The sequence below is a fragment of the Caretta caretta genome, chromosome 3 (assembly GCF_965140235.1).
Source record: "Caretta caretta isolate rCarCar2 chromosome 3, rCarCar1.hap1, whole genome shotgun sequence".
NCBI classification, from domain to species: domain Eukaryota; kingdom Metazoa; phylum Chordata; order Testudines; family Cheloniidae; genus Caretta; species Caretta caretta.
The window spans coordinates 178,156,758-178,184,630 of NC_134208.1; the positions used below are offsets into that span (position 1 = coordinate 178,156,758).

General features: G+C 41.6%; 1 protein-coding gene across 8 annotated transcripts in view; it reads left to right on the forward strand.

The window, feature by feature from the left end:
* The window catches only part of TTC7A (tetratricopeptide repeat domain 7A), a 279,526-nt gene that overhangs the window by 133,551 nt on the left and 118,102 nt on the right, over window positions 1-27,873 (forward strand). For all 8 annotated transcript variants that reach the window (XM_048842851.2, XM_075127149.1, XM_048842845.2 and 5 more), the window contains 2 exons: window positions 2,513-2,585; window positions 10,255-10,415. In XM_048842851.2, the coding sequence (XP_048698808.2) occupies window positions 2,513-2,585; window positions 10,255-10,415 (234 nt within the window). The remainder of the gene's footprint in view (window positions 1-2,512; window positions 2,586-10,254; window positions 10,416-27,873) is intronic.

The following is a 27,873-nucleotide window of genomic DNA, read 5'->3' on the forward strand; positions in this document are numbered from 1 at the left end:
AATGACCTCACCGATAGTTTGGCAGACTTCCTGCTTCTGATGTACTTAAAAATCTTTTTGATCCCAGCAATAGTCTTTCCAAATCACTCCTACAATAGCAAGAATGCAGCAGATCATTTGGCTAAATTTAAAAGCTAACTTTTATGAGGTATCACTTTTTTCTTAAATTACAAAACAAGACAAAAATTGAGTTTTAAATCTATTATGAAAAGTTAACGGTAAGAATGACCTTGTGAGGTTCCAAGTTTAATGTATCTCAAGTTTATAAGGAAAAAGTTTTTTTCCTAATTGCTAATCTCACAAACTCTGTCTATCTTAGCTCTTTTAAGGTATGTGTCATCAGGGCTTCTAAACTCAACACAGGATCTTTAAGTCAGACTGAATTCTTTTCTTGCACATCATCCTCTATAATAGAGATTCTGCAGATCAAAAATCTGTCCTCGGTTACACCTGGACAATTGCTTGGAGTTTGTGCAGATATATTGATTGACTCTGTAATTGTATCTTAGTTAACAGTTCTGTTGATGTTACACAAGAAGGAATAGAATCCGGCTCACTGTCATCCATGCTGGCTTTGCAGCAGTAACAGTATATAGTAGTAAAAACTTATTTTTGTCACTAAAGTCAACAGATGTGACTCTGGATACTCACCACGTGGTAATCTGAAGAGCAAGAAAGTGCAACTTTTACTAAGTCTCTTTTCTTTTAAGTAACACATACCTAGACTCATCTAGTAACTCCATGACTGTGCTATTTCCATGTAATTGCTGTGCTGCCTTGCTTTTTAACTGTATTTATTTTTATTCTTTGACCTTTCCCACTAACTGCGACTTGTTTTCCTGGTGTCTTAACTCTAGCTAGGAAACTGATAAGTCTTTAGACAAACATCAGATACTCATAGTTCAGCCAAGCGGGGTCATTGAAAGAGTCAGCCAGCTAATACCCTGTGTCTCAGTGAGTACATGTTTATCAGTTCCAAAGTACATGTAGATTCTCAGCCCATGATTTAGGATCCTGAAGCCATCCTTAAACATGGGTCTCTCAGCTGGAAGCCTAATTCCATCAGTTTGATTTTTTTTTAATGCCCTTTAAGGGGATGCTGAGCAACAAAATAGAAGCTCTTCTTTCTTTCCCAAGCCATTGTCAGTCAGTGTTCACATATGCCCCTGTGAACTTTTCCCCTTTTTTAGCCCTTCCATCTATTGTTGAAGATGTTATAACTACATAAAAAAAAACAGGCAGCCCATCCTACCCCAGTAGTCGGGATCAGGGTTGGATTTGGTCTTTGGTAAAAGGATCAGTATGTTGCTTATACACAGTGCAACATGATATATCCAATGTCAAATCCTAATCAGATGAATAATATCTTTGGTGTGGATCATGTTGGCCACAGGTTCAGAGAGAAGTTCTAAACAAGCAGAGATAAAGGGCTCTCTTTGTCCAAGTTAAACTGATTGATTCTAGAGCCATTAATTAAAATCATCAATGCAATTGCTTTTTTCTCATAAGCTATGGCTATAGCTTTGTGGTAAATGATATTGAAATAGTATGTGGTTTTTGTTTCCTGCAGTAACTCTTAAATCTTAGTGAATGAATAGTTTGGCAGTGCTTAGCTGCCATGCTTGTCAGTCTTTCATTCCTCCCTCATACACTCTTCAGCTGAACTTGCTTATGGTAGGGCAATACAGGTGCAGAGTTCTCTCTTTGTTGGCACACAGCCCAAAGAGTTAGAAAGAGTGTGGTATGATCAGACTTACCTGTTGTGTAAAGGTATTACTGCAAAAGAGCACGAGGAGATGAACTAGCTGGGTCGGCTGCAGTGGAGTCCGTAACAATTATAAGAGTGTTATCTGAGTGACTCTTCAGAAATCCTGAAAGGAAACCCAAATGATGGGATTCTGATCTTGGGGCCTCTTAGGCTCCTGAAATACAAAAAGTGGTAAAAATACCGGCAGTGAATGCTTTTTATTTTCAGTATTAACCCCTCTCTGTTTGTAAAAATCTCATTAAAACATCCAGGAAGGGAGAAAGGGAGCTGCTGCTGTGTTTTAGTGTCCGTAATAGAAGGCAGTTAGAGTGTTACTTCAGTTGGCCTAAATCGCTTAAAACAGTGTCACAAAGGATGCAGGTCATGAATTAGAAGCTGCCGATTTGCACAGCCCTCTTCTCCATCATAGTCAGATCGCTAAAGGCCCTGCCATAACTCATCCATCGCACACTCTCAGAATGGTGTTCTGCGAGTGTGTGAAGCTTAGCATCTGGCTGTATAAAATCCTGACGCGTGGTGTTTTTGTTGCTGTTCCTGCTTGCTGGTTTCATGAGCTTGGCACAGCTGGCAGAGCACTCACTTCTCTGTCTGGTTACTATCTGCTCTGCACTTGTGGGAGTAGAATTCTTCTTGGAATATGGTTTTATATATAAGTAATTTGTGGCTTCCTTCTGGCAGAGAAGATTATGAAAAGTACAATATGACACTCACTTCCCTTTTCTTATTGTTCATTTGTTTTTACAGAGCACATCAGTTGGCCCCTGAAGACCACCAAATCATCCTCTACGTCTCGTTGCAGCTGGCTCTTGTCAGACAGGTATGTGCAATGACTGACAATTTCAGTACAGTCAGCCATTGAGTCACTAGAAGCTGGTGGAGTGACTCAACAGAATTAAACCAAACCCAATCAGAGTCATCGTTGTTTTTTTTTTCTTATTGAACAAGGTTGATACCAGGAAATCAAAATAAGTTCACATAAATGTAAGCAGAAACTCCCCAGCTTGGGGCTCATTGCAATCCTGTTACCAAGCATGGTTATTCAAAGTCATTCATCCAGCTTTGTATCCCAAGGAGTGCCCTATCGGTCCTGCTTTAAGTATCTGGGAAGGGAAGAGCGAAGGTGAACTACAGGTATTTAATTCTTGTTCCTCAGGAACCAGGAAGTACCCTGCCCCCTGTCGTAGTCCCCTCCTACCCAAATGCTGTCTTGTTCCTGGTAAGCTACTATATCGCACCAATTCTCAGGTTATCCATATTAAGGACTTGCTTATTCCATAATTCAGCATCTTTAGTCAAAATTTCTGTGAGCTCTGGAAACCTCCGGGCAATAGGATTATTTGGCAGTCAAATGTTACTGCAGGTCTCAGCTCAAGAAAACGATGCCGTGTTAAAGAAAACTCTTGTCTTTTTTCTTTTCAAAGCCAATACCTTTTATTTAAATAAGTCCTGTTTATTAAGAACCCTCTTAGATAGATTTGAAAATTTGATCATCTTATTTTCCTTCCTTAGCAGGCTTTCTGCTCACTGCAGATTCCTTTCCCTAGTCTATACCGCAGAGTCAAACAGTCAGATACTGCTTACTTTCCCAAGCTAATTAGGTGAGCTGTTTGTTCATTAGGTTAAACTAATTGGTGCAAGTGTGCACACTCTTAATGTCATTTTTGTAACACTTTCATAATAAGAGCAGTGTGCTGCATGGTTGAATACAATAGAAAGGATCATTAAAACAGCTGGTTTGACTTTGTCATCAACTACTGTATGCCTGACAGTGCAGATTACTCAGGTCTTTCATTCAAACAATATCCAGCTACTCTTCTTTTGGTGATAGTTTTTGGCTATTCATTTAGGCAGTCTGCTCTGCTTCTTCCTTAGTCCCTTTCAAGAATAAAAATGCTAAAAGAATATTGTAATAGATATTTTCAGTCACTACCCATAAAAATAAAAATGAGATTTTCTTTGAAATAATCTCCTCCTCCCCCTTTTATTAACTCATCAGGTTTTAAGTTGTTTCCCTTTCTCTTTTCCAGGTGCTAGTCTTAATGTTGCTGTTCACCTCTCATTTCATCATCTCCCTCTCCTCTTGGGTTTTTTTTTTCATTCAGTCTGTTATTCCCCCACCCACTTTGTTTGTTATCTCGTTCCCCACCTGTATGTTTCTCCTTGATATTCTACCACTTATCCCCGATCACTAGATGTGTGAACCTTATACCTCTGTTGTGTCAGTCTGGTCCTTGCTATGCTTCTCCTGTTCTTCTCCATCTAGCAGGGTATAAATCTTTAAAGCATGCTTGGAGCAAGTAGAGATACCTGAGACATCTTTATTTTTAGACTGCTGTAAAATATCCTGTTCTTCTTCTGCCAATTTAGTTAATGATAAACATTAGGTAATGCATTTTTAATATCCTTAATTAAAGTATCTAACATATTCTTTTTCTGATTAACTGCAGGATAAATTATCTCCCCCCCTCCCTTTTTTTTTAACCTCTGACCGGTTGTATTAACTACTGAATGTCACAAAATTTTCATTAGGGTGTAACAAAGTGCTAAGAAATAAAGAGTCCAGTCCTGTGCAGTTGGCCATAAATGTCTATTGCTGAGAAAAATCTGATCTGTTGTTTTTAAAGTTAGTTACTAATAATAGTAATTCCTAGCTCTTATATAGCACTTTTCATCCATAGCTCTCAAACCCCTTTACAAGTAAGGTCAGTAGCATTGATTTGGAAACTGAGGCACAGAAAAGTAAATGACTTGCTCAACAAAACCCAGTGGCACAGTAAGGAATAGAACCAGATCTTCTAAATCCTAATCCAGTGCTCTGTCCACTAGGCCACACTACACTGAATAACATACCTTAAATGCAGTTGAAAAATACAGGTCTCAAACTCCCATAGATAGCTGAAAATGTTCAGTTTGTTTTTTGTTGTAATGGAGCAAGACCACCAACTTAGCCAGTAAGGTGCTAAGGAAGTTGGAAAAACTCCCTAGCCTTAGAGGTCTCCCTGGAATATTTTCAGCAGTGTATGTTTCTGCTATGTGCTTAAAATCACTGTGGTAAACATCTGGGAAGGGAGAAGGGAAATAGAAAAAACTCAAAAAGAAAAGGAGTACTTGTGGCACCTTAGAGACTAACCAATTTATTTGAGCATGAGCTTTCGTGAGCTACAGCTCACTTCATCAGATGTATACCGTGGAAACTGCAGCAGACTTTACTCACAAGACTCAGACTTTACTCACAAGACTCAGACTTTACTCACAAGACTCAGACTTTCTTCCCTCACAAGAACAAGAAATGAAAGTAAGGCAGGGGTGATTATAAGTGTTCCCCAGGGTGGGGATGGAACAGGACTGAGTACCTTCAACCACCAAAGAGAATTGTGATGTTATATTAGACATCCACGTTTGATTGTGGTCTTGTTTTTCTAGGGCCTGATTCCAAGACCACTGAATCAGCAGAAAGACTCCAGTTGACTTCAGTAGGTTTTGGATCGGGCCCTGGGGCATATTTTGGAACATTTTTCTATAAAATTCATCTCAATTTAAAAATGCTCAGATCTATGAGAAGAGTTTTATTTTATCTCCCTCCTCCCCTCAAACTTGAAGTACCTGGTCAAGGCCAGTATTTGCAGGTGTTGGTTACTCCCTGGCAGGTCTCTTTTGGCAGTCAACCAAGGAAATTGACAAATGAGACTTCTAGTGCTCAACTGCAGTGTGCTATTTGTGTTCCTCTTCCTGTTTCTGTGGTAACAGAGTTTTCATCAGCAAGAGCAAGGCAGAGTGAATATTTTAAAATGTCACTTTGAAAAGTCAGCATTAAAAGTCTTGCCATGTTTTTGCCAGTCTGTTTCCATGGAAATAGGACCCCACTGAGGAGTCAGAACTCCTGTTAATTTTTGGTCCTGGTTCCCATGTTTTGTGCCGAGTACCAAGTAAATTTATGTCAGATCCGTAACAACCACAAATGGTATTCAGACCATTTTAAGACTTGCATTGAAGTTGTTTTGTTTGATTTGACCTTCCTTCTTGTGAAAACAGGAGTGGAAAGGCAGCCAGAGGATTAGAGCAGTCACTGATCAACTTCATCTGCTGGCTGCCAATGAAGACCTGAAGTTTCAAGGGGTGATTTCCAGAAAGCATCTACACACTTCAAGAGTGTCTGTACTTAAATAAGGGAAAAGTGAATACAAAATAGTAGGGAAAACATCTTTAAGCTATTTCTCCTACAGTCCTTTTTATTTTTTCCTCTTTTGAACATGATTTCAGGGAGAACAGATTGGCTAAAAATTCCTGTGGTGTCTGCTGTGGTAGAGAAGAGACAGAATACCGTTATAATATATAAACAACTGGATCCTAGGTTTATAGAAATAAGCTTCTGATGCAGAGGCAACACGAAACTGTGGATAGTGCGGGGCACAATGCAAAGGTTCTGTGTGGGCACATGACTACCCCACGCATTACCTCCACCTCCGAAACTTGATATGTATGTAGACAACATACACGAGCAACTGCCTCCTGCTATCTGTCCTGTGGCTGCACAGCCCCTGGCAGGACTTGCAGCCATCCCTTCCTACCTGAATGATCCTCACTCAATTTAGCAAGTGTTCAAAACAAGACCAACAAAAGGGGCAATGCAGTTGGGATGCACAGTCCCCCATGCGCCACCAGGGTGGGATGGTGCTTGGGGTAGATCATTTCAGTTAACAGGAATTTCAGTTAATAGTCACTTTTTGTTGGAAGGAGGAATATGACGCCCCCAAATTGCCTTCTCCTTGATACGCACATTGGGGGCTGCTGCTGTTTCAGTGCTCAGCCTGCAGCCAGCCGCCTTGGTGCTTCCTCCCTCCCCATGCTGTATGGACACATGGTGAGTGCCACCTCCAGGGGGAGCTGCTGCCTATCGCTGCTGGGCATCCTAGCAAGCGGCGTCCTGAGAAATCTAGGGGGGCATGTTATCCCATACACGTCACCTGTGTTCTTATGAGACTCCTGGACACAGACAGACCTTGTAATTTGATTGTCTCTGCTAGCTCTCAGACTGACCAAAACAGGCTGAGTTTCATCACACAGTCTCTGTGTGTCCTGGCTTGGACTTCTGATAGCAATCGAATTACCATCCTGTGCAAATATACCAGCTTCCTGTGCAGTAAGAGCTAAATATGAGCCCAAGTCATGACAATTTGGATCCTCGCTTTGCTAAATCTCTGGGTGTTTAGTATTTTGGTTCAAGGCTATTTCTAATGGGAAATTTTGTTAGCCAGTGAAATTTCTCCTTTCTATAATACCTATCCTATAGTATGAAATAATAGGCATTGCAAATACAAAAGATTTGCCAAATATTAGTTTCAGAGTAACAGCCGTGTTAGTCTGTATTCGCAAAAAGAAAAGGAGTACTTGTGGCACCTTAGAGACTAACCAATTTATTTGAGCATGAGCTTTCGTGAGCTACAGCTCACTTCATCCGATGAAGTGAGCTGTAGCTCACGAAAGCTCATGCTCAAATAAATTGGTTAGTCTCTAAGGTGCCACAAGTACTCCTTTTCTTTTTCCAAATATTAGTGTTTCATTAATGACCTAAAACTCACAGTTGATACAGAAGTTGGCAGGACTGGGGTTGGTAAGCCATGTAATCTAAGGGGCCAGAAGTCATTGCATCTGAAATACTTGAAGTACTTGAATCATTCTAAATATAAAGCTATATTCTGCCATTGCAAATTGCTTTTAAAGTCTTCATACTTCATGCATATGAACAGGAGCAGAAAGGTAACCTCCCAACCTGTTTGTTAAGCAAATGTGTATCAAAATAAACCCTAATATAGGAGGCAGTGTTGTAAATAAACATAGAATCTCAGGGTTGGAAGGGACCTCAGGAGGTCATCTAGTCCAATCCCCTACTCAAAGCAGGACCCGTCCCCAATTTTTGCCCCAGATCCCTAAATGGCCTCCACTGTGTGGCAATTTTTGCAAGTGCTGGAAGGCACCAGCTCTGTTTTATAGCAATATCTTTGTTGCTCAATCATTGCAACATACACAATATTTGTACACATGTGTCCTGCAAAATGTTGTTCATGTATTTATTAACCGAATAATGATCAGATAATCTTCCTACCGTAGTTCCTGCTGGGACTTGTGGTGCAGCTGAGATGGGATTGCTGTTAAGGCAGCACTGGCAGGGAATTTGAGCTGGCAACCTACCTATGGTACAGCCATGGAGTTTCAGAACCGCATCTGGGCTTCAAACTTCCAGGCTTCCCATATTCCATAGCTACTCAAATGAATAAGCTATTGCATCTGTCAATAGATAATTAGTCTCTGCCTTTCCAAAGAAGTTTGCATTGACTTCTACCAAGTATTTTGGTGGTGTTGTTCTGGAAATTTACCTCATAATTTTTCTCTGTCTGGTCTATTGCAGGTTCATTTGTATAATGCGTCCAGTAAAGGAGTAGAGTCTGTTGACATTATTAAGTGCTATTTTTCTCATCTGTGTTTGTCCACTGTTCCTAATTATGCAGCAGGAGGCGGATTCTGTGTTGGTACTAACATTGTTACTGTGCTAAGAAATCCTTTCTGGCTATACTTAAATAATCAAGTGGTAGGCATGTTTGAGATGAAAAAAAAAATCAGATCTTTCCTTATGACTTCGATAAACACCAGGAGGATCTTCTAATTTTGTTGCTACATTTTGGGGCGGGGGCAGGGGGGGAAGGTGTAGGTGTTACTTTGGAAGATATTGGATTAAACAAATGCAAGTTGGTTTCTTTAGCCACTCGGATAAATGGAACTTCATTTTCTCTAGAGAATTTTTAATCAATCCAATGAGAAGTTGGAATAAAGGTAAATCTAGAATAAGGAGAAAGACAACAAATCAGATAGCTCTTGTCCTGGGTCTTAGCATTTTTTGGAACTGAAGGGAAGAGTTATCCATCAGAGATGTAAATGCTAAAAGAAAGGGCTTATCCTACAGTTGAGTGAAAAATATGTTTAGACTGCATTCATTTCAGCATCATGTGATTATCGGCTTGACAGTCATAGGTTTGAAGGAATGACCATAGCTGATGTTATGCCACCTTAGTGCAGCCCCAGTGCTGGCTGGAAAGCTTCTGATTTCCTTATTTAGGACCAAATTGCCAGCCAGCCTCCATTAACCCATCTGCCAAACTTGTAAGGATGTCAGTTTGCCCATGGAAAACTCAAAAAGCTATCTGCATGCATAAGTCAAACTCACAATTAGCCAATTTTTGCCTGCAAATGTGATGAAACTCATGTATACTTAAATTTTGTGGGTGCATTAACACAGTGGTTCTCAACCGTTTTTTACCTGGGGACCCCTAAACCTACATTCCTTGCACAACTCTGAGGGAAGAGCAAGTCTGCACATTTCTCTGGTTGCTACTGTACCTTATGACATAGAATCTATTTTCCAGGAATGATCTATGGAAGTTATGACAACGCCAGCATGGTGGAATGCTAGGCAATCTTATCTGAGTAAAAAGTTTGCAAATAGGACGAGAGAAGGAACTACAATTCAGGTAGCCGAAAAATGGGAATATAAGGAAAAGAATAGCGAAATTCCACATTGTCGGGCATATCCTCCAATGTTGTTTGTTTAGGCATTCATGAGTGAACGCTAATTCTGGGTGATTTAATCCCAAATCCTCACACCTTGGAAGATGTTCTATATGGTGACAAAATTCCTCCATAAAACTTGCTACCAATAACCAAGGAACAAGATTTCTATTCATAACTTCCTTCATAAACAGACAGCATAAAGATAGGATGCCAGACCACATAGACTGGAAGTTGCATTTGCATTCATTATAGAATTTAAGATTTCTACCAGGTGGGAACTTGATTCTAATGATGTTCCTCTGTTGTATGTATCAGGACTGCACTTTACCTTGCAGCTAACAGAGACATTTCTCCTTCCTGACATTGTTCTGAATCTTAACCATATTTTACCCTTTGACTTTCATCATTCACATCTCACTTTCCTGGGCCAAATCATGAGTGGCCTTGTGCAGTGATCATAAGACACAAAGTAAATCAGAAATAATGTATATGTTCACACCATGCAAAGAGACCCTGGCAGTTCCCCATGACTGAACATGGAGATGGGGATTGGTCATGTTAGGGGTATGGCTATTGAGTCTGTGCACAGCATAGAACCAAAAAAGCCAAAGCAATAAGGGGAATATTGGGTCATGTGTACTACTTCCACCTCTTCTGAAACCTTGCAATAGCTGCTGCATGCCACCTATTACATACTAGGGCAAAAAACTCCTTTTCTCATCCCCAGCCATTTTGTCATGCTTTCCTAGGCTGACAGTCCATTAATTTGGGCTGGCAGCTAAATTTCTTGCAAAGGTCAGTTTTCCCACCACATTCCCAAGTAGGATGCTAAGATATCTAATGGTCATGAGTGTGTAACAAGTTTCATACCTTTGGGAAAGATCAGATATGTGACTCGTGGTAAAATATTTCTTGTTTTTTAGATTTCTGATGCTATAGAACACCTTCAGGAAGCACTGAAACTGTGCAAAGATGATATGAATTCACTTCATCTACTGGCTCTCCTTTTTTCAGCCCAAAAGCACTATCAACATGCACTCGATGTCATCAACATGGCTCTTGCTGAGTACCCAGAGAGCTTTTGGTAAGTGATGTTGCTTGCATGTATTGTCTAAAATGGTTTGGTATCTCCAGGCATGAGATCACATCTGCCTACCAGATCCAACATTCTTACACAAGGGCCTTACTCCCAGCATTACTCTAGTTTTACGCCAGCTGAACTCTATTGCAATTACACTGGTATAAAACTGGAGTAACAGTGAAACATTAGGCTCAATGTATTATTCTGTGTACTATCTCAAGAGCCTTTCTGAGAGATTAATTATGTAATGGGTAAACCAGGGTTTGTTTGTTTTGATGTATTTGTATAATTTTTCTTACATGTGACAATCTGTACTTTTTCATATGCTTTTTTAAAATAAATGTAGAGTGAGCATGAGACAAATATAAAATTACCCCCTCCCAAATAAGTTTCATAGTAGCAGCCGTGTTAGTCTGTATGCGCAAAAAGGACAGGAGTACTTTTGGCACCTTAGAGACTAACAAATTTATTTGAGCATAAGCTTCGTGGGCTACAGTCCACTTCATCGGATGCGTAGAATGGAACATATAGTAAGAAGATATATAGATATATAGATAGATAGATACACACACACACACACAAAGAATTTGGACGTTGCCATACAAACTGTGAGAGGCTAATTAGTTAAGATGAGCTATTATCAGCAGGAGAAAAAAACTTTTGTAGTGATAATCAAGATGGCCCATTTAGACAGTTGACAACAAGGTGTGAGGATACTTAACTTAGGGAAGTAGATTCAATATGTGTAATGACCCAGCCACTCCCAGTCTCTATTCAAACCCTAGTTAACGGTATCTAGTTTGCATATTAATTCAAGCTCAGCAGTTTCTCACTGGAGTCTGTTTTTGAAGCTCTTCTGTTGCAAAATTGCCACACTTAAATCTTTTACTGAGTGGCCAGAGAGGTTGAAGAGCTCTCCTACCGGTTTTTGAATGTTATGATTCCTGGTGTCAGATTTATGTCCATTTATTCTTTTGGGTAGAGACTGTCCAGTTTGGCAAATGTACATGGTAGAGGGGCATTGCTGGCACATGATGGTATATATCACATTGGTAGATGTGCAGGTGAACGAGCTGCTGTTGGCGAGGCTGAAGTGATAAGGTCCTATGATGGTGTCACTTGAATAAATATGTGGACAGAGTTGGCATCAGGCTTTGTTGCAAGGATAGGTTCCTGGGTTAGTGTTTTTGTTGTGTGGTGTGTGGTTGCTGGAGAGTATTTGCTTCAGGTTGGGAGGCTGTCTGTAAGCGAGGACTGATCTGTCTCCCAGGAGCTGTGAGAGTGAGGGATCGTTTTTCAGGATAGGTTGTAAATCTGTGATGATGCGCTGGAGAGGTTTTAGTTGGGGGCTGAAGGTGACATCTAGTGGCATTCTGTTATTTTCTTTGTTGGGCCTGTCCTGTAGTAGGTCACTTCTGGGTACTCTTCTGGCTCTGTCAATCTGTTTTTTCACTTCAACAGGCGGTATTGTAGTTTTAAGAATGCTTGAAAGAGATCTTGTAGGTGTTTGTCTCTGTCTGAGAGATTGGAGCAAATGCGGTTGTATCGTAGAGCTTGGCTGTAGACAATGGATCCCGTGGTGTGGTCTGGGTGAAAGCTGGAGGCATGTAGGTAGGAATAGCGGTCAGTAGGTTTCCGATATAGGGTGGTGTTTATGTGACCATTGCTTATTAGCACAGTAGCATCCAGGAAATAGACTGCTTGTGTGGATTGGTCTAGGCTGAGGTTGATGGTGGGATGGAAATTGTTGAATTCTTGGTGGAATTCCTCAATGGCTTCTTTGCCATGGGTCCAGATGATGAAGATGTCATCAGTGTAGCGCAAGTAGAGTAGGGGCATTAGGGGACGAGAGCTGAGGAAGCATTGTTCTAAGTCAGCCATAAAAATATTAGCATACTGTGGGGCCATGCTATAGTGGTGCCGCTGATTTGAAGGTATACATTGTCCCCAAATGTGAAATAGTTATGGGTGAGGACAAAGTCACAAAGTTCAGCCACCAGGTTTGCCGTGACATTATCGGGAATACTGTTCCTGAAGGCTTGTAGTCCATCTTTGTGTGGAATGTTGGTGTAGAGGGCTTCTACATCCATAGTGGCCAGGATGGTGTTTTCAGGAAGATCACCAATGGACTGTAGTTTCCTCAGGAAGTCAGTGGTGTCTTGAAGATAGCTGGGAGTGCTGGTAGCATAGGGCCTGAGGAGAGAGTCCACATAGCCAGACAATCCTGCTGTCAGGGTGCCAATGCCTGAGATGATGGGGCGTCCAGGATTCCCAGGTTTATGGATCTTGGGAAGCAGATAGAATACCCCTGGTTGGGGTTCTAGGCATGTGTCTGCACAGATCTGTTCTTGTGCTTTTTCAGGGAGTTTCTTGAGCAGATGGTGTAGTTTCTTTTGGCAATCCTCATTGGGATCAGAGGATAATGGCCTGTAGAATGTTTAGTTAGAGAGCTGCCTAGCAGCCTCTTGTTCATATTGCAACTTATTCATGATGACGACAGCACCTCCTTTGTCAGCCTTTTTGATTTGATTTTGCAACAGAAAAGCTTCAAAAACAGACTCCAATGAGAAACTACTGAGCTTGAATTAATATGCAAACTAGATACCATTAACTTGCATTTGAATAGAGACTGGGAGTGGCTGGGTCATTACACATATTGAATCTATTTCCCTAAGTTAAGTATCCTCACACCTTGTTGTCAACTGTCTAAATGAGCCATCTTGATTATCACTACAAAAGTTTTTTTCTCCTGCTGATAATAGCTCATCTTAATTAATTAGCCTCTCACAGTTTGTATGGCAACTTCCAACTTATCTGTATGTATATATATATCTTCTTACTATATGTTCCATTCTAAGCATCCGATGAGGTGGGCTGTGGCCCAGGAAAGCTTATGCTCTAATAAATTTGTTAGTCTCTAAGGTGCCACAAGTACTCTCCTCCCAAATAGTTTGATATTTTGAAGAACTTCTTGGTTAAAGGGAAACTAATTTTAGGCTCTGGATAATTCTTCAGACTTTCACCATTTCTTTGATACTTTTGTATGACCTGATTTGTGGGAATAGTCTAGTTTGGGAGGAAAGAAGGTCATGTATTGTAACATACAGCTGGAGGGAATGGCTTGGCTGTCTAAGACCCAAGGCTGAAATAACAGAGACTCCTTGGAGCCATAGGTTCAAATTGCATCACTGTTGATTCAGCCTTTCATCCTTCTGAGGGAGACAAGTTGAGTTCCTTGCAGTTTATTATGTCATGGCCTTTCAGATGAGATCTTAAAAACTGAGGTGGTGTCATTAAAGATACCATGCCATTTTTTGGTAGAGGTAGGGGCTGGCTCAATATCTCGCTCCATTCAGCGCTTGCCTGTATTTCTCTGGTGTTCTTTATATAGCTGGGTGTTTTATCAACTACTGCCTTTTGCAATTGACATTAGTATCCTTGCCTCATTCTTGAAGCTACTCAACACATGTCTGTGCACACTGTGTTGTAGAGAAAGTGAAAATTAGAATTTTTGTTACTAAACGTTAATTCCTTCTACCAACACCTGTTCAATACATTCACATATGTATGGTTGAGCAGAGAAATATTGTAGTGGTTATTGTGATATATCCTGTTTTTTAAGATAGTTGTCATAATAAAGTCCTCACACCTCTACAGTCAGAAGTCAGTTGTTCCTAGGGGACTATAAACACGAGAAGGTAGCGAAGATTAAGACTGCAGCAAAGACTAAGCTCTCCATTTTTGTTAGGGACACAGGATTTGCCATATCAGATCAGACAACTGCTTCATCTAATCCAGTATCCTACCTCCGCTGGTGTTGAATAACTTACACTTCACAGGAAGGCAAAGAAACCAAACAAAACATGATGTACCTGGCCAGCTGTATAATGCTAAATATGAGGGGGAAATTCCTTTGTGACCTCTGAGGCAAACAAATTACTCTGAAGTATGAGAATAGTATGTTCTCCTACCCTTCTGAGATTTCCTGGCTCAGTGTAGAAGGGCAGGCTCCCATAAGAGTGCCACATTAGTTTGGATGGTCAGGGGGCAGTATGTATTAATGGACGCGGATAGTGAAAGCTGCAGGGCCTCAGACCCATCCCCACTCCTGCAAACACTACAAACACACTGTCACATGGCTTCTTAAAAACAGCCCCCCTTCACTACCTGCGTCTGTTGAGCGCTAATGTAGCTGGCTATGAGAATAGGTCTCATATACAAGGGTGCAGGCTTAAGTCCTGGCTTCTCTTCTCTGCTGCTCTGGCTCCCCCAGCCTTGTTGGCACCACTAGATGCCCCCACCCCAAGCAACATGTAGCCATCTGGTAAAGTGAGGGAGTGGAGAGGGGTAACAGAACCACCAAAAGGGGGTAGGAAAAGAGCCAGCAAAGAGAACAAAGTATAAGAAGAAAAAGGAAAAAAATATACAAAAGAGAAAGAGACAAGCTGGGCAGGAGGGAAGAGGTGAGAAAAGGAGAAGCCAGAAAGCAAAAGAAGAGAAAAAGGAGAGACGGTGGCAACTGCGTTGGACGTGGTACAAGAGAATGGGAATCCCATGGTGAATGGGGAGGGGACTTCAACATAGACCAGTTATTAGCAACCTTTTTAGGTGAAATTTAGCCCTTGGAAATGGAAGGAATTGAGGCTCCTGTTGCAAATGGAAAGATTGCACCATATTTACAGCTCTGACATCCGCAGCAGCGCAGGAGCTGAACCACTGATCTTTTGTGTTTACATTCCTCTGATGAAGTAGCTTGAACTGTGAAAGGCTGACACATGGATAAGGATAGAATATCCCAGTTGTATCTGCTAGAAAAATAATGTATCCCACTGAAGACTTGGATCATACACCTGAGCAGTCAATAGAAAGAAAACCTTCCATTTGGACTGTTCCTAACTTTTCTAGAGGTTAAAAATACAGATTATATCCAGGAAGGCTTTATTGCTTTGTAAGTCTTATCCAAAGAGCGAGACCAAATTGTAGTCTAGATCTCTAGTTGCAATTGACTTGAAGGAAAACTAGAGGTTGTTGTTTTTTTTTAACTACTGTTTGGGATGACTATGGAGTCATATGCAAAGTTAAACAAGAAGATTACAGGATGGCATTTAAAAACACCTGAAAATATTTCCAAATTTTCATTGATATGAACTGGGCAGCTTTGTAATGCCTGGGAGCTAACTTTTTAATGATGAATCCAGTAGGAAACAATCTGGTGGCATGTATCAAGGAAGTAAGATCAAACCCTCATTAAGAGACACAGGATATCCCTGGAGCTCTGGATATGACAAGAAGTGTAAGTATTACCTCAGTATGCACACTAAACAAAAAGAATGAATAATACATTAGAAATAAAGGACTTACCTAACAAGAACTATGGCAATTTCCTGCTGTTTCCTGTGTCTCTGGCTGCGCTCTGATTTTCCTACCTTGATGTATGTAATTAGGCTGAGTGTGTAGCTGCTTCCTGCTCTTCAATTCGATACTGAATTTTGTCATATACATAGAACATGTAAAAAAAATAATCACTAGTAAGGTATTTATCATTATCCTGGGCATACCTGGCTAGAAGTATGGAATGGAACAGCCCCACTAACCCTTTTAGGGAGTCCTGGTCCTGTGAAAAGGTCAAGGTGAGGACTTAAGGGGCGTTAGAATACTCCATATGTTTTGGTGGGGGAGGAGGGACTTATGTTTACGAGGCCTGCAAATTCTGGGCCCCATGCAGTCTCCCTCCTGTGCAAAAATGGCTCTTACCAGGTGTGAAAAAGCAGCTGTGTTCACAACAGTTTTGAATTAAATGCGTCAAGTACTGGGTGCCCCAATATTTGCTCAGCTCTATCAAGTAATTGCTGGCGGAAGCATATTGGGAACTGTAGCTCATTCCACCTCTACGTTCTCTTTCTGAAATTTCAGATCAAAGCAACTATCAGTTTAAATATTTTTGGTTTAATTTTTTTTTTGTCTATACAGAAATAGTTACTGTGTACTTAATGCAAATATCTAAGCAGGCCAGGAAGCATCTAATGTATATCTTGGAGACTAAGAACAAGAAGGAAGTGTGTTTTGCATGGAAAATCATTTGTATTGCAGCAGCAGCCATGTGACTGTTCTTCTGACATAAAGGATAATAATAAAGTGGTTTGGGGCTTACCACAGCTAGCCTTCAAAATATGAAATACTGGAGTAGATGAGAGGTGGTTTGGTGACAGCAAATGTCCTTGGCTTCCCCACCATTAATACATTAATTTTATTAAGAACCTCTCTTATAATCCTCTGGTGAGATTTTTTTTTGCTGTGGTCTGGTCCAGACTATAATTGAGGGAACAGCTACTCTATATTATTTAGGTAATTTCATTCCTGGGGTGTTATTTCTTGCTACAGAGGAGGTGGCATAAAAGAGGTGTTTGCAGATGCAAAGTCAGATATGCTTCATTGGTTTGATTTTTTTGATATACATTGTGTATGGAAAACTGAAAATTCATGACTGGTCTGGGCAAATACTATTGTGGGTGTTGGTTGTCAGCTGTGTTCATGCTGCTGAGTACAGTAGGTAGAAGTATTCCTTTGGTTCTAGACCATCACAGTGACTGAGGCGTGATCTACACTTAACACACATATTGGCATAGATATATCTGTCAAGGGAGTGAAAAAATCATGCTTCCTAGCTACGTAGCTGTGCTGGCTTAATCCCCAGTGTCAATGCAGCTATTCCATCAGAAAAGGGCTTCTGTGCCAGTGTAGGCTCTGTAGTGTAGACATAGTCTGAGGGATAATTATCCCTGAAGTAAAATGAATCAGCTAGATTGTAAACTCATGGCCTAGGCTAGGTCTGCACACAGTTTTGGTGTGTTGGTAACAAGTGTCGGTTTTGCTGTGATTGTCTGTCTGATACAGTTATATTGATACAACCCCGAGTGTGGATGCAGTAATGCCTGTACAAAGATGCCTTATTCTGCTATATCTTATTCTGCTTCCTATGTGACCAGTATAAAACACCTTCCTACTAGTATGATTGTGTCCAGCATAGTTAAAATGGTACACGTTTTGTGTGTAGACAAGGCCTTAGAGCATCAGATCACTATATTTGTATGTCTACAATTTGTCATTCCCCAGAACACAATGAAGCACCGGGACAACTTGAGGCTGGCCCTGGTGATAAAACAGTTTGCTACAGTTCTCACATTATTATACTGCATTTTTGATTCCTCCAGATTCAAGTCCTGAGGAGTCAAGGCAGGGCTGAAAGAGAACTTTAAAGCCTCAGCACTTGAACATACTAGATACATTTATAAATAGAATGTGAAAATTGCTAAGGGAAGTTTCTACAAACTGGCTCATTATAGTGGCATGTTCTCAACATAGCAGTTGTAAGTGACCTGCAGATTGTTTTGTTTTTTCAATGTATTAACTACATAGCTGGCACTAGAGTAACAAAAGTAAGTTTTCATACATGGAAAGATATAACTGTACTGTACATATAGTGTGGGTACAAGGGCACAGAAATGTATCGTGCTTGTGAAATACACTTGAGAGAGACAAAATAATTTCTATGTGGATATAGTTTTGAATATTTTCTCCTCATCCTGACCGTACACATTTAGTTGTTGGTGAAAATCAGAATACGCAAGGCCTTCATGTTGGATCGTCCTGTTTAGCCAGCCTGTGGGGGGCATATTAGGATGGATTAATTATTTTAATAAAATTAACTTTAAAAAAAATTGACATTGTCATTAACCATCAGTATATTCTGGAAATAGTATGAATTATTTGTTATGTCATTTATATATAGGGAAAAAACTATTTAAAAGAATACTGTCAATTTAAAATATGCATTAAGCCAGTCTCCTTACTTACGATGCTAATAATACAGGTTATTAAATCTGAAAGAATTATAAAAATACAATGTGCTTTTTAAGGTTTTTGATGCATTTCCCTACTTTTGGCATTTCTCTTGGCTTAGACAATTATTTCACTGAGGATGATGATTTAGTTTTTTTGTTATGATTTCGTTTTTACAGCAGTCCTAAGATTGAACCCTAATACAAAGCAGCATTTTTGTACTGTAAATACATATAGTGTAATAGTTTCTGTTTAGTGCTATAATAAATCAACATTAAGTTACCCTGTATAGTTAAAGTAGGGCCAGCCTTAGGGAAAATGGTACGCTGGGCAAACTTGTATTTTGGTACCCACCCCCACCCCATCATCCCTGACCCCCGTGGGCTCCCTGGGCTTCCCCCACCCCATCACCTCTGGGCCCTGCTGGCTTCCCCAGCGTTTAATTTGTATTGAAAGAGATGTCGGTGCTCAGCCAAGGAACAAATTAAGCAGTGGCGGGGTGGCCAGATACTGGCGAGTGCTGGCAGGGTACCCAGCTCTCAAGGCAATGCCACCGCCAACAGCAGCACGAAAGTAAGGGTGGCATGGTGTATGATGTATTGCCACCCTTTCTTCTGCGCTGCTACTGTGGCTTGTGGTGCCTGGTGCTCGGCATGGGGCTCAAGGCATGCTTCATGCTGTCACACAGGAGCTGCATCTTGCCAGAGCCCACAGCCCTTGTGCAGCCCTCTGGGCACTCCTGGCTCACTGGGGTGCCATTTCAGATTTCGAGGAGTGGGAAGAAACTTTAACTGTGATTCCAGGGACTACTTAGGCACATGAAAACTCTAGGTTTTTTTGCAGATAAAAATGTAGGAATTAGCTGACAGGACCACTGTATCTAATTGTTATTATAAAGAAAGAAAAAAAATATATAAACTCCAATTAAAGCCACATTTAAAGTTTATATGTAAATTTAGAACAATCAGGAGATAATACAGCAAGATATTCCCAATCTCAAACCTTGAGGTATCAGTTCTGGGGCTTTAACACAGATATCAGAAACATGCATTTGATACCTTGTACACTGTCTTTAGTAGAGATAAATAAAAATAAATAAAATCTGCTTACTTCTCTAACAGAGACACTCTGTGTTATTGCCATTATCTACTCTATTTTAGTCAATTGTTTTTCACTCCACTAAAAACATACTTAATTTTAACATATGTGATTAAGGTTTTTTTTCTTTTATTAAGAAAGGGAGTTTATTTTTCTAATTATTTTGACATTTATGTTTACTGATCACAATCATGCATGTGACTCTCTACTCCATCATTTGCTATTGGTGTCTTAGTTGGAACTGCATTTATTTTCATTCAAATTTTAAGTTATTTTACAGCTATAGCTAAAAATGGAATTTGAAAACCTTTATCTGCCCAGTGTCTAAAGTTGTGTTTCTAGCTAATGTGTTTTAAACTGGCGCTGCTAAGGTTAGTACAAGCTAAAGATACATTCTAGAAGTATACTGTTATTTGATTGTATCACTTTAAATAATGAATGACAAAGCATAATATGATAAAAGTAATAATGATAATTACTCCAGCCAGGACAAGTTAGGCATTTTAGATCTATAACTCAAAGAATTAAATTTAAGCACAAGAGAAATAAAATTATGAAATGCACAGACGAGTCAAAAAAGTAAAATAACACTCTGAACAAATAAAATTACAGAGAATATATGTACATTTCAAGAAGTAACAACAACAACAAAATACAAGTATGTGTTGGGGGGTGAGCGTGAAAGATGCAGAGTATGTGTGTGAGAGACAGTGCATGCGTGTGTGTGTGTGAGAGAGAGAGAGAAACAGTGTATATGTGTGTGTGTATATGTGTGTCAGGGCATGTCTACACTTACCTCCAGAGTGATTGATTCAGTGGGGGTCGATTTATCGCTTTGACTGAAGATGCGATAAATCGACCGCCGAGTGCTCTCCCATCGACTCTGGTACTCCACCGGAGCGAGAAGCATAGGTGCAGTTGATGGGGGAGTGTCAGCAGTTGACCTACCACGGTGAAGACACCACGGTAAGTAGATCTAAGTACATCGACTTCAGCTACATTATTCTCGTAGCTGAAGTTGCGTAACTTAGATCAATCCCCCGCGCTAGTGTAGACCAGTCCTCAGAGACTCTGTGTGTGTGTGTGTGTGCGTGCGTGCGCGCGTGTACTGGGGGAGTGTGTGACAGACAGCACACTGTCCCTTTAAGCACAGCAGCACTTACCAGTCTGAAGTGCTCATTCAGATTGCAGCAGCTGCCAGTAGCTCCTCCATCTCACTTCTGAGCCCTGTCTCCGCAAGGGTTACCAACTTTGTTTGGATGAATTCCTGGAGGTTTCACTGATTGACATTATCTTTGATTAAGGATTAATCTTTAAGTCCTGGAGACTCTAGGACAATCCTGGAGGCTTGGGAACCCAATTTATCTCTCCTCTCCCGCTCTGCAGGGATGAAGTACGTGGGCAGGGGATGAGGGAATTCTGACATCAGTGCCCCCTCACACCCCCCCATGCTCTGCACAGCAAACAGGAGGCTCCAGGGAGCTGCTGGCCAGGGATGGCTCCAAGGCAGGGGACAGGAGCAATGTGGCTGCAGATGGCAGCAGAGCAGCGGGGGAGGAGCACACCTGCTCTGCAGGTGCCCTGTTTATAACTGCGCCCCAGGGCTTTCACCCCACTTGCCCGTACCTAAGACTGGCCCTGTAATTCATATTTTGTTCCAGTCTTCCACAATGTTAACCTGAGTGATATAGACTTCCTGTCTAGCTGTCCTTCCCATTGGTTTTGAACCAAGCAATCACGGTTTAACTGAAATCAATAATGCTCAAATGATGCGATATTTAAAGGGAGTGCTGCAAATTTCTCTGTATCCATATAGCTGGATTATACTGCATGACCCCACTTCTTGGAAAACACCCCCATTTCTACCTTTTTGAATGTCTGAGTTACTGGCTTGAGTCTCTGTGTTTTGATTTCAAATAATTTTTATATGGGCATTACACAGCATAAATTTAGTTCAGGGGCCCATTTGGAAGTAGGCATACCTGGTTTTTCAAAACATGTCAGGTTTTTTTCCCCCCAAAGTGGAGGGGGGCAGAATGGGAGAGCTCATGTTACTTCACATGTTACTTGGCATCCAGATTCACCCTCAAGTTCTTGTTGAGCTGGTGTGCTATCATGTGTCAGTGGTACTTGGGAGGGGATGGATTGCAATTCCTATGCAGCCACTGGAGCAGGCTTCAAATATAATAAATTTTATAAAAATAAGTTAAAAATTGCCCAGGGATGACGCCTACAGCAGAGGCTTATTTCCTTGGTATAGTGTAAAAGAAAGAGTACACCCACATCATTCTCCCAGATCTTAGCTAGAGTGTTTGTTATGTTTTGGATCTCAACTGTGGACTGAAATATACTTTTTAAATAAAATATAAGTTCTCAGCTGCTTCCTCCTGAGTGGATGGATGGTGCAGTAGGCCACCAGAGGCCTTTGGGAAAGGACAGTACTTCTTGATGCCTGGTTAGACATAGTAATAGTGATGTAGGCTCCCCAAATTACAAAGGATTTCCCTCTCCACCCCCTTTTTTTAATTTCAGAATCCAGGGACAGTCCTTGTCAAATTGGGACAATTATTAACCGTAGTAATACTGCACCTAGAGGCAATTTATTTGAGTGGAGGTACAGAAATTCCTATAAGAACGGCCATACTAGGTCAGACCATCCCCTAAGGGAATGTCAGTAGCTTGGCATCTAATATTTTATATTCATATCTTGTAGATTCTCCTTTGGAATCCCACTGTATCTGTGAGGTTTGTTTGGTTCCCCCTCTGCCCCCCAAATGCATTGTGTTTAACGTTTAGTGATGTGAACTGTACTGATCGTTAATAAGCTGGTCAACAGTGCAGCCTGTGAAGAGATTCACAGTAGCAGTAATTGGCTACGTTATTATTTTCCTCTTGGTCACTAAAATGTCTTCACATCTCTTTGGATAGTCAAACCTGAGCTGTCAGAATAAATTCTGACCTTCCAGGACTTGTTTCGGGGAGTTTGGAAAGGACTGTTATCTTTTGAACAGGCTAAATGTCAATTTTATTTTCATATACCCAACTCCAAGTTCCCTAGAGTCCTGTCTTATGCAGTTAATTTGCTGTCAGTGCCTTCCCACCTGAAGGTGAAATGCAGCTATTCTGTTCCTACTGGCTTGCTTTAGTTCACTGTTCATTTTCAGTCTATTCAGTGGGGTAATTCTTTCCCGCCCGCCTCCTGTTAAGTGTCATTTCGTTTTCAGCAACTGCAGAGTGAATTGTGTTCTGCTTTATATTCAGATGGAATGTTTAGGAGCCCTGATCAATTCTGCTGGGTGCCAGAATGGGTTGAAAAGTAATATGTGCCTACTGATTGGGGCGCAGAATGCCCGCTTGAAGCTCTGTGACTTGGTTATAGAACAGAAGTGTACACAGAGAGTGCTGTTGTGCTTGCCAAACAGGGACTTGTGCTGGTGAGTGGGGCCACTTGAGTCATTCTGCTAGGCATTTCCTCAGCCCCCAAAGATGGAGGAGAGAGCTGGATAATGAAGGGCAGGAGGAACATCTGTGAGCAACCTCCTGCCCCAATGTGCAGAAGAGAGTTGGGAAGCATGGTGGCATATTTTGGAGCGGGGTCAGCAGGATATTTTAGTTAAATCAGTCCTAAATGCTGAGTTCCTTGCTCCTTCTGGTCACCCTCTCTCTATTCCCTGCAGCAGATCAAAGCATCACTGGGACAGAGGAGGTTGGATGTCCACTTACCTTCCTGGCCTTTGCTCCCCAGATTGGGGTGAGCAAATTGCTTGCTCAAAGAGAAGATTGAGTGAGGGGAGAAAGGAATCAAAGGACCACCAGGATGGAGGTAGAGCTGGGAAGCATAGGCCCTGTGGAGGCTGTGGCTGAAGCAGAGAGTTACATGTCCAGGGCAGGTTTAATTGTAAACTGACCCTATGAGTTCCCCTGTAGTACCACTCTTATCCCCATCACTCTATACGTGAGGCAGATTTCTTCCCTAGTTCCCTACGCTGTCACACCCACTCTCAAAAATATGAGGGGAAATCTGTATCTCCTAGAGCTATCCTCCAACTCTGTGTGTGTGTGTCCCGTACTACCTTGATTTTTTTTGGAGTACTACCTTGAGTTTTTGGGAGGGGCAGTGTGGCAGAGATGTGGGTTACACAGGTAACTCCCACCTCTTCCTTGGTCTCCAGGCTGCTGTGTTTTGCAGAAGCAGCTGTTGTTTTTCAGGCTTCATCCTGATGCTGATGTATGAACATGTCTACCCCACAGTCATTGGAGTTAAATACAAATGAACAAAACCCAAAGGCAGAGGTTCTGTCCTGTGCTTCCAAGGGTGTGCAGCACAGAAGGTGCAGTCTGAAAAGGCGTGAGGACAAAGGCAGTTTTAATCTACCTTTGTACCTGTCCAATACTGGCTTCTGCAAGGGCTAGTGTAGCCCTGGCACACACTAGCAGCTAAAAGCGGATCTAATTTAGGGCACCTCTTGACCCCTCAGACTGCTCTACTTGTATACCCACAGCACCTGAAAATCCCCATAGCTATGTTTGCTAAGGGAATTCCATTCCTGCCTCTGCCTCAGCGTGACCCCTTTGCCAATTGCCAGCTCTTAGGAGAGAGCCTATATTGCGCAGCCTACAGCTGTTGTGTGCAGTGCCTGCACTGGGGGAATTCTCCACCATCCAGCTGTGGATTTTTCTAGCCCCTGTCCACTCCTGCTGAAGGAGCGAGAGAGAAAAACCTCCAAAAGTGTTTCAAACATATGACTACACATTCCTCCCCATTTCATTCTCTTCTGATGCCATCAGTTCATTTGTAGCCAGAGCCTTCTGAGACAGATGAGACCTACATTTCTAACATAAAACACAGCTAGGAAACAACCTTTTTTTTTTTTTTTCTCCTTCCGGACAAAGCCCTTTCAGACCTTCTTTATATACCCATAAAAACAAAAAAGGACACAAGCCTGATTTTTTTCCGCTTTGCAGGCTACCTTTCTAGAAGAAGGGGCATAGGAGGATTTGAAAAGAGGAGTGCCAGTCTCCAGCACTTACAAGCTCTGCTGTCTTTCAAAATATTGCAAATTAATCATGCAGATTCCATAATCTGAAATGTTTGGCCAGACTCCACTGATATCCTTAGGCTACCTGAATCCAGCTGTCAGAAGAGGAGGAAGATGTTCCCTTTTACCACATGATCCTGGGTTTTCTGAAACATTTGAAGTTTCCAGACCATTTTGGAGCAGATCATGGTGAATTAAGCATTTGTGTACAGACTTGGGGACTTATTTTTAGAGTTGCTGAGCTCCCACAACTTCATTTGAAGGCAATGGGAGGTATGGTTGCTGTCTATGTCTAAAAAGCCAGATCTTTAACTATGTAAGTATGCAGATAACACATTTAGCAAATGATTCTTCAGTGCAAAGTACGTACATGATTTTCCAGTGTTCATAACTTGGTCAAACCAAATCCATTTTCTTCCAGACCAGGACTGAGCACTGATTCTCATTGAGGGCTATTTCGATATCCATTTGCAACTTTCAAACCTTAGCCATTCTTGCTCAAAAGAAGTTGCAAGAATATTTTCCTAATTGGAAAAGGTGGGGGTTAGTTTTTTTTTTTTTTACTTATTCTCAAAAAAGATTAAATCATTTTTTTTATTCAAACTTTCCAAAAAGTTCACCTGGAGGCAGAAACCAAGCATGGAAAATTTCAGCCCCAAAAGTGAGTGTTTCACAAAGTTGTTACCCTCTGCAATTAGGAAATACTTTGTGCTTTGCTATTACAGAAACACCAGAGTGAGCAATAGTTAGCTGTCAAATTATATTCCCACAATTCTGCCATTATTGATAATGCTAGTGCACAAACTAGCATGTAAACAGATATAGCCATGTTAATGTCAGTCTCTGTTAGTAATGGGAGGTGGGGGGAATGCTTGCCAAATGAAAACACTAGTCAGATTAGTGCCTGCAGTATAGTATTTCTACATTACCAGTATCATGTATTGATAAATTAAAGATATCTCGACTTATTCCCCAGTGTGTTATATTTTACAACACAGAACAGATAACACATGCAATTCATTTTATCTTTACTTTCTCCTGTATACTTCAGCAATTAAATTTCTCATAAGCCTCTGTATTTAGTGAAGCCTCTGTATTTAAAGGCCAAGATGATGGTGAAGGGCCAAATTTCCTGCTGCCAAGCCATAGATTAGTGCAACTCCATTGACATCAGAGAAATTTCTCCAATGTACGTCAAAAGAAACTTTAGCGCAGAATTTCTAAAGTGTGTGTGTAATTGTGTTCCAGAAAGTGCTTGTAACTTGAAATATGACCTGCTGGAGTTTTAGATAGGGTGTGGAAATGAATCAGATGACCTTTAATCCACGTGTTACTATAAACTGGAAGAATGACAGAAGGCTAATACTAGCACATCAGGCAAACGTCTCAGTGCCCTAACAGCAGAGAGCAGATAAATTGGAATCCGTTAATGCAAGTGTGCAGAGACATCATGAGTGTAAACCCACTAGAAATGCATCTGTGCTTACTTGGCTAACATCTTCACATTTATGGCGGCTTCAGATTATTCAGAAGGTTTTCTTCAACTGTTTTTTCCTCAGGGCAGTCTCTGTGTCTTGTATATGTTTGTGCAGCGTCTAGCACAGCGGGACTCCGAACCTGACTGGGGCCAGAGAGTTCTACCGCAGTAAGAAGGGAGCTACGGATCATTGCGATTTCATAGAATCATAGACTCATAGAAAATTAGGGTTGGAAGAGACCTCAGGAGGTCATCTAGTCCAATCCCCTGCTCAAAGCAGGACCAACACCAACTAAATCATCCCAGCCAGGGCTTTGTCAAGCCAGGCCTTAAAAACCTCTAAGGATGGCAATTTCACCACCTCCCTAGGTAACCCATTCCAGTAGTTCACCACCCTCCTAGTGAAAGAGTTTTCCTAATATCCAACCTAGACCTTCCACCACTGCAACTTGAGATCATTACTCCTTGTTCTGTCATCTGCCACCACTGAGAACAGCCGAGCTCCATCCTCTTTGGAACCCCCCTTCACGTAGTTGAAGGTTGCTATTAAATCCCCCCTCACTCTTCTCTTCTGCGGACTATATAAGCCCAGTTCCCTCAGCCTCTCCTTGTAAGTCATGTGTCCCAACCCCCTGATCATTTTTGTTGCCCTCCACTGGACTCTCCAATTTGTCCACATCCTTGCTGTAGTCTGGGGCCCAAAACTAGACACAATACTCCAGATGTGGCTTCACCAGTGCCGAATAGAGGGGAATAATCACTTCCCTCGATCTGCTGACAATGCTCCTACTAATGCAGCCCAATATGCGGTTAGCCTTCTTGGCAACAAGGGCACACTGTTGACTCATATCCAGCTTCTCATCCACTGTAATCCCCAGGTCCTTTTCTGCAGAACTGCCCGTTAGCCAGTGGGTCCCCAGCCTGTAGCGGTGCATGAGATTCTTCCGTCCTAAGTGCAGGACTCTGCACTTGTCCTTGTTGAACCTCATCAGACTTCTTTTGGCCCAATCCTCCAATTTGTCTAGGTCATTCTGGACCCTAACCATACCCTCTGGCATATCTACCTCTCCCTCATCTTAGTGTCATCTGCGAACTTGCTGAGGGTGCAATCTATCTCATCATCCAGATAATAAAGATATTGAACAAAACCAGCCCCAGGACTGACACCCGGGGCACTCCACTTGATACCGGCTGCCAGCTAGATATCAAGCCACTGATCACTACCCGTTGAGCCCAACAATCTAGCCAGCTTTCTATCTACCTTACAGTCCATTCATCCGATCCATACTTTTTTAACTTGCTGGCAAGAATACTGTGGGAGACCGTATCAAAAGCTTTGCTAAAGTCAAGATATATCATGTCCACTGCTTTTCCCATATCCACAGAGCCAGTTATCTCATCATAGAAGGCAATCAGGTTCATCAGGCATGACTTGCCCTTGGTGAATCCATGTTGACTGTTCCTGATCACCTTCCTCTCTTCCAAGTGCTTCAACATGGTTTCGTTGAGGATCTGCTCCATGATTTTTCCAGGGACTGAGGTGAGGCTGACCAGTCTGTAGTTCCCTGGGTTCTCCTTCTTCCCTTTTTAAAAGATGGGCACTATATTTGCCTTTTTCCAGTCGTCCAGGACCTCCCCCAATCGCCACAGGTTTTCAAAGATAATGGCCAATGGCTTTGCAGTCACATCAGCCAATTTCCTCAGCACCCTTGGATGCATTAGATCTGGACCCATGGAGTTGTGCATGTCCAGCTTTTCTAAATAGTCCTTAACCTGTTCTTTCACCACTGAGGGCTGCTCACCTCCTCCCCATACTGTGTTGCCCAGGACAGCAGTGTGGGAGCTGACCTTGTCTATGAAGACCAAGGCAAAAAAAGTATTGAGTACTTCAGCTTTTTCCGCATCATCTGTCACTAGGTTGCCTCCCCCATTCATTAAGGGTCCCACACTTTCCCTGACCTTTTTCTTGTTGCTAACATACCTGTAGAAACCCTTCTTGTTACCCTTT